Below are 11,103 nucleotides of genomic sequence, written 5' to 3' on the forward strand. Positions count from 1 at the left end.
CCTCGCCCAGTGCCACCCCGTTCAAGTTTCATGCCCCAAGTGTTTTGCGCCTCGATTGCTTACGATGAAGGCCCCTGGGTCGCTGGCTGGCGTTGCAAATCTTCGCTTTGCAGGACAGATGGTGAAGGATCCCTGGGCATTTCAACCTACCCACATTGTCCATGTGTTTCCCACAGACCGCCCGACTTGGCGGGCTTATTTACCCTATATTCAGCTCGGGTAGAAAGGAAAGGATTAAAGATGGGAGGTTTAAGAATAAAAAATGTCACCTTTCTGGCAATCCCAGACAGCCGCTCTGAGCATCCTTGTTGGCCATGGCGTCTGCCTTCCAGAAAACCCAGCCGTTTTAACCCTTCTCCTCTTCTCCTTTGCCAGGGCAACCCTTGCCCGCCCCGAGATCTTGAGCATCCGCCCTCGCTACTGCCTGCAGTGTTCCTGAGTTCGAGGGCGCCCGCCCAAACCAGCAGAGACACAGTGGCCCAGCAGACAAGTTGAGCCCAAGTGAAATCTACAAAGTACGCCAAGGCTTGGTTTCAAACCTTTGGGGTGCCCTCTGACCAGCGGGGAGGGTTGATGGGCTGTGAAAGGCAGCCATTCCAGGAAGACTGCAGCACCCCACTTTTTCTGGCGTGTCCTCTGGGGCATGGTATAATGTTCAAGGCGAGGAAGGGGATGCAATACACACAGACACACATTTGTAATTTACAGTAAGTTAGCTGGGGAATTCTGGGAGTTGAAGTCCACAAATCTTAAAGTTGCCAAGTTTGAAAAATACTGCTTTACACTACCAGCCTATCACTCTCCTTTAGATGTACACAAGTACCACTAAAAAAAATAGAGAAATATTTAATCTGCGAGCATGCAACTTCTTGCTGTAACGTCATAATCCCCTAATCAGTGTTTCATACAATCTCCCTGACCTCACAACAGGCTGGGAACCTCACTGTTTTTGCTAACGACGGTCAGCAACCGGATCAGCCAGTGCAGCTGGATTTTCATTTTACCCGTGGGAACCAGGGCACCGCTCACTGGCACGGCCTTTTGCACGGACGCATGCTTTTCCTTGACACCCCACATCTTGCCCTGGAGTTCAACAGCCGTGAAAGGTGAGAAGGCAAAATGTGCTTTGCAGAAAAAGATGGCATTTTGGTTAGGACAAGCAGAGGTTGGCATCCAGGGAGGAGGAGGGAGGACTGTTTAAAATATTGGAAGCAAGCTGCTAGCTCTCAAGAACTCACAAACAGGAATCAAGAAAAGGCTCCTTTTCCAGCAGACTCAACATCATAATGTTCAGAACACAATGAGGACACTGAGGGTAAGTCAGAAATCCCTGCCTTGTAGGACCGCATATTATAAAGCCTGAATCGCTGACCACATGCTTGCATCTGTTCCTAGCTTGACTGCCACGCTGGAATACACGGAGGAAAAAACAGACGCGGAGCAGGTGCTGGTGAACTTCCACAAATCTCGGCGAGACCGAGGTAAGGGGAGGCTTTCCCAAGTTTTAGCCTCGGGGTTGGGCCTGGTAGTGAATTCCAAACCTCAGAAAGAAAAGCCAAGGTTGTATTTTGTTATTGATCAAAATTATAAAGGGGAGGAAAAGTAAGAACGAGATCAGAGGGACTAGAAGATGGGTGGCACCACGAGGCTCCCCAACAGGCTGGTAAAATAGTTTCTCAGCAGGCAAGTGTATTGTCTGAACCTCGCAAACAGAAGAAGGGTTTTGACCAGCCCCACTTGAATTTGAGTAGCATATCCTGCTAAACTGGAGTCCAGAAGGAGCAGAAACTCAAAGGTGTGTGGTACGTGCATTTCCATGGGCGCTCTCTCCTACTTGTGCCGCTAATCCCGCTTTCCCCTTGTCCAAGGCGATTTGCTACGGGCGTTTGGCTTCTTGGGTTTTGAACTCGTGTCCCCGGATCATCCTGCCCTGCCCCCCTGGGAAGACACCATTTTCATGGCTTACCCCCTGGAACGCGATCTCGGCTGGGAGCAGCAGCAGGAAGATGCCTCCAGGGCTCAGAGGCAGGACAGGGCGGTGCCAATGGAGAGCCTCTCTGAAGCAGCTTGACCAGGGCCTTGACTTCAGGGCCCCCCAAAACGGCATTAAACTGGCATAAAAGCTCAGCAGCTTTCGACTGACTGGAGAGGGAGGGGTTAGCTGTGCTTATTGGAGAACCCAACTCCCCCGTCCCCAAGTCTCCCATCCCCTCCCACGAGCGAGAAGGGCAAAGATGGGGGTCAAATACATGGCCACGAGACACGCAACCTCTTTCACAGCCCCCCAAAGCAAACCTCTGGCCCCTGCTGGCTGAATCCTCTCCCAACCCCTGGCTGCTGCATTTTTGACTCTGGAGAGGAAATGCCAAATGCCAGCTTTTATTTCAGACAAAAATAAAAACGAAAAAGCTTCACTGGAAGTTTGCCACAGGTACCTCACCACCGCCATTCACGTCCCACCTCTCCGTGTAGCTGTCCCACCCCAGCAGGCTCGAAACAAAACTCAACTCTTGCAAAACGAACTCTCCCGCGTCCCCCTGTCCTTTCAGACAACCCGTTTGCCAACTTTAGACCAACGCCATGGGGTACAAGGCGTTGGGGCTTAGGCCAAAGATGAAGCAGGCTGCCCCACCCCTTTCCAGACAGGTGGGGGACCAAAAATGTGTTTCGGGTCAGAAAGAAAGGGTGGATTCAGGGTCTAACAGCCCAACTTGAACATGAACAGTCATGTTCTGGGGGAGAAACAGCCATCCAGTCCTCTCCCTTGGAACTTCCCAGCCTGGCCCAGAGAAAACTTAGATGCGGGCGGCTCGTATTTGGTCAAAACCAGCTCAGATCAATCCCCGACTAGCCATCCAAATGCATCTGAACAGTGCTAATAAAGCTCCCTCTTGGGGTGCCAAGAGACTACTGGTGGCCGCACGTCCCCCACAGGATGCCAAAATGGTCCCTCCGGCGGTGGGATCTTCCCGTGCCCCCTCAAAGAAACAAGGCTCCCTCTGTTCCGTTCCAGGCGGAGGATCTGAAGCAGAAGAGACAGACGTTAAGGTCCACTTCCTCAAAGTCCCTTTTCCAGAGGTGTTGGGTCCGCAGTAGAAATCTCGACTGGGGCAGCCCCAAAATATTGGGCCGGGGAACCTGGTTTAGACCAAGCCATCCCATGTTAAATTTCCCTAACTAAGTATCTGGGCCTTGCAAGCTTGGACTAGGGGGCTGGGATCTGCAGCCCCACGCAAAGCAAGAGGGCCCCAGACTTTAGAGGGTCCAACACTGTCCCCCAAGCAACCAAAGGGCCTCCCATTCTTGGTGCACAATGCTTCAATTCTCCCCCAATCAAGTGCCCCTCACCGGCCTTCCTGGGATCTCGGGATCTCTGAGGCTCATGGCGTCAACGAGTTCTCCTCCAACAGGAACAGGTCCCCCCCTTCTGACATGGAGGCTACCTCTGCAGAATGAGAGACAGGGTTGGCATTCTGGACGCCAACCCCAGACAGGCGGGATGGGGAAGTGGGAAAAGATGGGAGCTGGGAGAAGGATCGTGCAGGAGCTCGAGCTACTGGCCAACAGAAAAAAAAACACAGGGCGACGAGGAAAGGGCCAGGCCCTTTGAGAGAAAGGGGGCAAATCAGCAATCATTTCGGGGAATAAAAAAAGAATCCTTCTGTTGGACACAACCTGGGGAAGGCCGTGGCCTCCTGTAATTGCGTGTACAGGCACACCTCAGAGATACTGCGGGTTCGGTTGCATACCACCGCAATCAAGCGAGTCACACAAATTTTTTGGTTTCCTGGTGCATACACAAGTTACGTTTACACAATACTGTAATCTATTCGGTGGGCAATAGCACTATGTCTTAAAAAACCCCCGATGTGCGCATCTTAATTAAAAAATACTTCATTGCTAAAAAATGCTAATCATCCTCTCAACCTCCTGCGAGTCGTAATCTTTTTGCCAGTAGAGGTTCTTGTTAAAAAAACACGTCGTATCTGCGAAGTGCAACGTACCGACAATCATTTTCTGCAGCTTGGGCGCAGGCAGACCACGCAAACACGCATACGGATACAGCAGGGTACCTGAAAGGCTGGGGCAGGACGGGCTGAGCAGTCTCTCATCGGGGCTCTGTTGCATATCCGAGAGAAGGTTCTCCAAGGATGTCCCAGGTGGCTTTCCCTACGAAAACAAGCAGGCGAGTGGCTTGGACGATGCCCCCTTGGCACGATGGCTGGCAGATCTACCCAGCCCCAAAGGCATCCCCGAAGGCTTCGGGCCATTTTTGAGGGGCACATCAGGCAGAACAAACAAAAAGCCAGCTCTTTTCCTCTTATGGAGGCTCTGTCTCTGGTCAGCAAAAAAAAGAAAAAGGAAACTGGGGGAGCAACTCTACCTCGGGGAGGCAGAGCAGCAGGGTCACAGATGGTCCCCACTCCAAGCTCAACGTGGAAATGTCAGCCAGAGGAAGACTTAAAACCATTTAACATCTGGCTTTTCTGCTGTCCTGGGAGCCCACTCAGCACCCAAGTTTGCAATTCCAAACGCCAGGGCAGGGATATTTCGTTTTTATTTATTTACACAATTCATTAGCGGCCCATCTCGCTTTTTTCCAAGCGACTCTGGGCAGCGTACAAGGTTAAAAAAAACGCATCCATAAATACCTTCCAAAGTATAAAAAAACAAAAAATAGGAAGAGATGTTAAAAATAACGGACCCCGTTAAAATTTAATTCGCCTGTTAAAAGACCCTGCCCAGTCTTCCATAGCGAGACTGGCCACGTTTCCTGCCAAAGCCAGTAGACCCAGAAAGGAAGGATCCATGGCGTGGTTACTCACCAGGGTCCCGAGGGGCTCGCTCAAGGCTTCCCCTTCGTCGAACGGACAGGGGGCACCGTCTTCTTCCTGCGACCGCCGCACCGCGTAGCCCAACCGTATCAGTTCCTCTCCCACGTCGACGTTCTGGGAAGAGAAGCCGGGCTGTCAACCCGCGCTCACTGGGCCAAACTTTGCCCTTAAGCATTTCTTTTTTTAAGAAAGAAGATCCAACCCAGGATCATCCCACCTGCCCGTCGGTGGGGCTGTACAAGCGGATGCGCGGCCACATGCTACTTCCGGAAGGCACGTAGCTGGAGACCTTGGCAATCAGCGGCTTCCACTTGGCGCACTGGGTGAGGCGGTCAAATTCATCCACGGCAGCTTCTTCCCAGCGTTCCCCTGTTCCAGGGCAGGGGACGATCCGAGTCAGTGCCAGAAGGCGAAAGCCTGATGAAACGCCCACCCAGAAGCCTTTGCTTTGGCTCAACAGCCCCGAGATAAAAAGTTCAGTTGCCGTAGCCGAGCAGAGGAGGAAAGGCTGTCACGGAGCATTGGCACATGGGCCAGCTGCCCTGAGGGATGCATGAGGCTTGCGGGGCTAGGATTCGGGGAAGATGGAGGCAACAGCTAAAATCCTAGGGGGGAAACCAACATCTCCCCAGGGAAAGGAAGAAGGCGGAGGGACTCACCAGCAGGAGCTACGCTGGCCAGACCACACTCAATGGCCTGGAACGGAAGACCAAGGAAGTCGGTCCTTCAAAAGAAAACAGGAGGTTAAGGGGAGGCAGAAGGTCCCCATTCTGCCCCCCACCCCTCTGTTCTTGCCTTTCCTATCGAGCCCATCATCTGAGTTTTAAACAGCTTTTCAGCATGGCTTATAAATCAGGAAAAAAAAGGGAAGGGGCTTTCTTCACGTCACCCCAGCCGTGTGGGGACTCAGCCCCATTTTGCCAGCCCACACCACACCTTCAGAAGGAGCTTGCTGAAAGTTGGTGGCCAAGCTGAGTATTGGGGGCAGGTTTCGGGCAGTGCGTTAAGACTCGAAGAAGCTTGGACCAACTTCCCTTGCCACCAACTTTCAACTCTAGAACGTCGCCGTGTCACTGCCACACTCGAAAGAGAAGGTCCACTATCTGTGCCTGTTAAGGGTGTGGCACAGCCCCCTGGCAAACTCTGGTCAGCTGGCCCAGGAGAAGGCCAGCTGATGTTCTCCAGAAGTTTCAAACCATGACATTCCCAACCTCTTGCTAACAAGGAGGTGGGAACTGAAGTCCAAGTGTTGTGGACGATCCTAGTGGCAGGATTAGGCCCTCCGTCCCGCCGGCCTGGGTTCTTCCCCCCCATCCAGCCCTCACCTCAACAGCCGCAGCTTCTCCAAAGGCGCCTCTCCGTTGTCACCAAAATCCACGAAATAAAGGTCCAGGTTCCCATCGTCCAAGGTGCCGAGGACCCGGGCTCTGTACCAGGAGCAATCATCCGGATAGAAGGCCGCCACAATGTCCCCCACGTGCACGCTCTGGGCTTCCGGCTGGGCGAGAGACAAAAGGACAGGGGTGATGCGAGGGGATGGAGACCTACAGCCTTCCCGCGTTTTGATTCCAGGAGGAATGTGCCAGGGCCTCACCATGCCGCCATCGCCACTCTCGTAGTACTGCGTCATCTCCCGAGTGAGCTTGTCAAGCTGGAGGGCCCGCGAGCCGATGATTTGGATCCAAAAGTGGCTGGGGTTCTCGGTGGCCGAGACGTAGACCTCGAGGTGCTCGTTGGCGTGGATGCTGAAATCCGGGCTGGGGACTGAAAGGAAAGGCTGATGAGTCAGGGGGCCCCAAGCCAGGACCTGGCTCGTGGCAACTAAGCTGAGGGTGGCCATGCAGGCCTTCCAACGCCCTCAGGTGGACCCCTCGCACAGCTCAACTGGGAATCTTCAACCTCCCGTTTTAAAGCAGAAAAGTAGAAAACCATCTATGGCTTTCCAGGAGACCATCACACGCTCAGGTCGTGAGACCCAGCCCGATCCTCCAAATTCCCAAGCAGTCTACCTCCAACCAGCGTGCTGGGTGACAACGCAGCCGAGGAAGGAGGGAGCCTCCCCTTTCCCTCACCTTCGAAAGCAGAACTTGGCCCAGAAGCGTCCTGGGGATCCCCTGAGGGATAATCTGGGAGCCCATCTCCAGAGCCTCGGCGGTGCCCAGGATCCGGCGTCCAACAGACAGGCTCTGTGTCCAGGTAAGGCAGATTCCCCTGATCGCCAGCCGCTGCTTCCCTCCGGGTGCCCAGAGCCTGCTTCCGCTGAGAACGCACCAACACCGACTGAGACAGCTTCTTACGGAAAGCTTCGTCCTCCGAAAGCTTCTCTCTGATCAGTTCCTGTGCGGCATGAAAATGCTGAGATGGGCCACGCGTAGTGGCTGCCCTGAACCTCCCTGTGTGGCCCCCAATTTCCTGTTCCCCTGCATTCCCTCTTGGCCGTGCCATTTGGGGATGATGGGAACCACAGCCTTGTCCACCTGGTCGGAACTCTGCTGTCTTTTGCACAACGACTTTACAAGGTAGGCCATGATCACCTCCCAGAGAAGACACCGGGTGGTCTTCTCCAACTGAGATACGGCTACAGAGGTGGCCCAACACCCTTGAAAGAGGTGGACTTCAACTCTGCCGTTCTCAGATCAGGGAGGGGGCAATCTCCAGCGACCTCCCCAAAGGGGTTCAGAATATCGTACGGGCAGCACTTCAACAGGGCCAAAGCAATAACTCCAGCAGGAGAGTTACAGGGTTTCAGTCGCTGGAAAAGCTGAAGGGGGTGCGTGTCTCCCACACAACAGGGTAACTGATTCATTCATTCATTCATTCATTCATTCATTCATTCATTCATTCATTCATTCATTCATTCGCTGTTCATTTCTTTATTAAGCCATTTACAAATACTGCATCTGACCACTTGTAGCATAAGCCACCAACGGCTTTCTCACCTGCTCGGCTCCGTCAATCGTAGCCGCTGGGACTGTAAGCAGCATCAAGCTGGAAACCCGCCGTTTCGAGCGGCAGATCCTTGCATGCTCAGAGGGGACGGGGTTGGGGAAGAGAGAAACCCAGCCCGGCCCTGGAGGCTTACCATGGCAGCCTGGACCTCTTTGCGAGTCCCAGAGAGGGTGATCAGGCGGGTGAGCGAAAGAGCCCCCTCCCCTTCCCGTTCACAGTGGATCTTGGCCCCGGTGCTCCGGCACATGGCTTTCACCGTCTCCCCGCCCCTACCTGGAGAAGGAGAAGCAGCAGCAAGGCAAACAGCCCATTTGCCCCAGCGGGAACAAAGAACACCGACACCAAGAAACAACCCCCTCCCCTGCCAAATTCGAACTCTCAATTGCCAGCTTGCCAAACTGTTCAGAAACCTGGCTCTCGCCTCCCTGCTTGAAAGCCCGGGGCAGCATCGGTGTCTCCAGCTCCCTGGAGCCTCCATGTGGGTGCCAGCTGAAGGCCACGGCCCTTCCTGCTGCTGCCATCTCCCCGTCAGGAAAGCTCTGAGGGGTTTGGGGAGAAAGGGAGGGGAGGAACGCGTACCGATGATGCGCCCGACCACCTGGTGCGGCACGTAGATCTTCTCTGTCACGGGCAAGCTGTCCGCCAAGATTTGGTGGATGGCGGCTTTGGCCTTGCACACCTGGACGGGTAAGCCGCAGATCCGGATCAGCCGCTCCTCGCTGGAGTCCTCCAGGTTGACGTCGATGCGGGCACGGGTGTCCTTCTGCAGCTGCAGAGGGGGCAAAGAGCTTGGCAGCAGGCTTTGGGGTCTGCCCTGCTTCTGTAGTTCTTCCGAGACCCTTCCCGCTTCCCTCACAAAAGGCCCCAAGGGGGTCTCCCACCCACGAGCCCTCTGCTTGGACTTGCCTGCTTCACCTTGGCCCCGTGCCGCCCGATGAGGATCTTCACAGCCTCCTTTGGCACCTTCAGCTCTGCTTCAATCTCCTCCTCCCCCACGAAGGGCACCCGCTCTTCTGGACGCGCCAAGGAGAAACCAAAACTGAAGGAGGAGACTCGGACAGTCCCCCCCACCTCTCCAAGGGCTTCCACCTACACCTGGTAAAGCATGAAGGAGCAAAAGCCCCCTCCCAAAGGAAAGAGCATTGAAATGCCTCATGCCTGATCTTGCTAGGAACGAGCCTGTCTGTTCCAAAACTTAAACCAGGCGGGCCTTCCTTCTGGATCAGACGCCCCTGCTCTTCTCCTAAAGCATCACCCCATCCCGCCCTTCTCTGCCCGGCCGTTTCGAAGCCCCAAGGGAAGGAAGACCCCACCCACCCAGGGAGAGACATGGACAAAAGACAGAACGGCAGAGAAGCCGAGGTTCGGCTGCTGGGCCAACAACCGAGCATCCCGCCTGGGCTGGGGGGAGTCCACGTTGCAGGGTGGGGGCCCGGTGCGCTCACCTTGCTCCTCCCGGTACCGGCAGTACAAGATGTAGAGGATGGCAGCGCTGGCTGGGATCCCGAGGCCCAACGCGATCTTCTGCAGCCCGGTCAGGCCGCCGCAGGAGCCCCGTTGGTCGGCCATGGCGGGCTGTCAAGCTCCTGGGGAGGCAGCAGCATCGAAGCAATGAGGCTGCCCGTCAACGGCTTGGCTTCTCGCCCCCACTGCCCAAGGGAGGCCCAGGGCTGCCTCCATCCCACCCCAGCATCCCCCCACCGGAGCAAAGGAGGAAAGGCTGGCAGCTCTGAGCTCCCCTCCTCCTGCAGAGCCAGGAAGTCCATCGACCAAGGTCTGCCCAGAGTCCTGGATCCCCCCCAGCGGCGTAACAAGCCGCCCATCCATTGATCGGCTGGATCGCATTTGCCGTTCTGCTGATTCTGCTGGAGGAACGACCCCCGGAAGCTCGGAGCAGTGCCCGATAGCATAGCTTCCTCTGCCAATTTAAAATTGCCGTTGGCAGCGCCCACGTAGGTCCTGCAGAACATATCCTCCCTCTCGGTCCCTGCACAGCTGCTCAGCTCGCAAAGGGCTTACTCATCGTCTAAACCAGTTTCTCAACCTTGAAGATGGGTTGAAGCCCACCCATCTTCAAGCTGCCAAGGTGGAGAAACACTGATCTAAACCTTAACCACCAGGAAGCTGTTCTTAATTCAGGAGTGGGCCATTCCCGTTTCCTTCCCACTGTTTCTTTTCCCTCCCTCCTCTGAACGCCTTCGGCATCAGATACACTGCCTCTGCCCGCGGCAGCTCCATTTCCCAGCTGCAACAAGAAACGGAAATTTAAATTTTTCTCGCCGCTGTTCTTCGACCCTCCTCTAATTTCTCCTCCTTTAGTGCCCAGAACTGGTGACGGTATTGGGGTGTGCGTCTCCCCGCTCCGTTTCCGTCGATGCAGCTTGAAATAGAATTTACCTGTTGTCCCCCCGCTTTTTTTTTTTTTTTTTTTGCGGCTAAAGCATGGCGATCATTCATCTTCGGCTTGCAATCAGCTCCTATTTCAAGATGTCTTTTGCAAATACGATTTGCAAATTATTCCTCCCCGCCCCGCTTTTCCCGTGGGCATCCAAGTTCTCCTTGCGGTCCTCCCGCTTGACGCCCCGCCCACAACGCAGCCAGCCCTACCTTCCCCGCCGCCTCCGCTCAGCGTCTCCGCGCTTCTGCTCTGCGGGACTCGCTATTTATAACCTCGCGCTCCGTCCCGTCGCCACGCGCGAGCACGTACGCCAATCAGCGGCGAGAACTGCCCAGGGAAGGGTGGGAGTAGGAACGGAGTGGCCAATCGGGAACGAGCGAGGCAATTTCAGGGAACGCCGGGGAAAGGAGGCTAGAATTGACCCTGAGTCAACCAATAGGCGACAGAAGGGGCAGGCCGCAACCAATCAGCAGCGGGCGTGGGCGGGAGAGGGAGATTTAACTCTCCTTCTGGCACGTCCCAAGGGGCACGTGGTTTCCAATGACCTCGAGGCACCTTAGCTAAGATCTCCCAGGATGCCCTGTGCCCAAAGGGGGCTGCTGTGACTCCATTTATTACCCATAATGCCCTGGGCAAACATATGATGGTTAAAAAGGATGCTTGGAAATGACCTGCAAGGCAGCCCAAATTTTTAAAAGTTTGAACGCCTGGCCTGGGTCCTGCTGAATACCTTCACCACCCTTTATGCCAAGTTGGAAATTTAACCCATGGATTTCCAGCAAACTTGGCTGGACGTGCAACGGGCCGGCTCCGTTGGCGGCTTGCTGAAAACCCAAGACGATCGTGGCTGCGTGTTTGCGATGAGCTCCGACCACCCGTGGCAGAATAAACCATCATGTGTTGGATTCTCGCCCGGCCTTA

At 54.9% G+C, this 11,103-nt stretch overlaps 2 protein-coding genes across 2 annotated transcripts; one reads left to right on the forward strand and one right to left on the reverse strand.

Annotated features, from left to right (window-relative positions):
- Positions 1-262: 262 nt before the first annotated feature.
- On the forward strand, positions 263-2,207 carry OAZ3 (ornithine decarboxylase antizyme 3). Its single transcript, XM_025167006.2, is given in 5 exon segments — positions 263-436; positions 438-515; positions 931-1,106; positions 1,396-1,481; positions 1,869-2,207. Coding segments are annotated over 5 exon segments (717 nt in total). The 3' UTR covers positions 2,072-2,207.
- A 166-nt stretch (positions 2,208-2,373) lies between these two features.
- On the reverse strand, positions 2,374-10,454 carry TDRKH (tudor and KH domain containing). Its single transcript, XM_007428811.4, has 14 exons — positions 10,392-10,454; positions 9,230-9,370; positions 8,691-8,797; positions 8,364-8,553; positions 7,918-8,057; positions 6,908-7,172; positions 6,430-6,599; positions 6,161-6,333; positions 5,495-5,559; positions 5,053-5,204; positions 4,827-4,949; positions 4,074-4,170; positions 3,349-3,445; positions 2,374-3,022 (listed from the first exon to the last, which is right to left on the reverse strand). Exons 2-13 carry the CDS (start codon positions 9,351-9,353, stop codon positions 3,381-3,383), a joined length of 1,671 nt encoding a protein of 556 aa, XP_007428873.2. The 5' UTR covers positions 9,354-9,370; positions 10,392-10,454; the 3' UTR covers positions 2,374-3,022; positions 3,349-3,380.
- Positions 10,455-11,103: the final 649 nt, after the last annotated feature.

Source organism: Python bivittatus, unplaced genomic scaffold, assembly GCF_059951505.1.
Source record: "Python bivittatus isolate LINGU-HERP-01145 unplaced genomic scaffold, Pbiv_v1 ctg000180_np1212, whole genome shotgun sequence".
NCBI lineage: Eukaryota > Metazoa > Chordata > Lepidosauria > Squamata > Pythonidae > Python > Python bivittatus.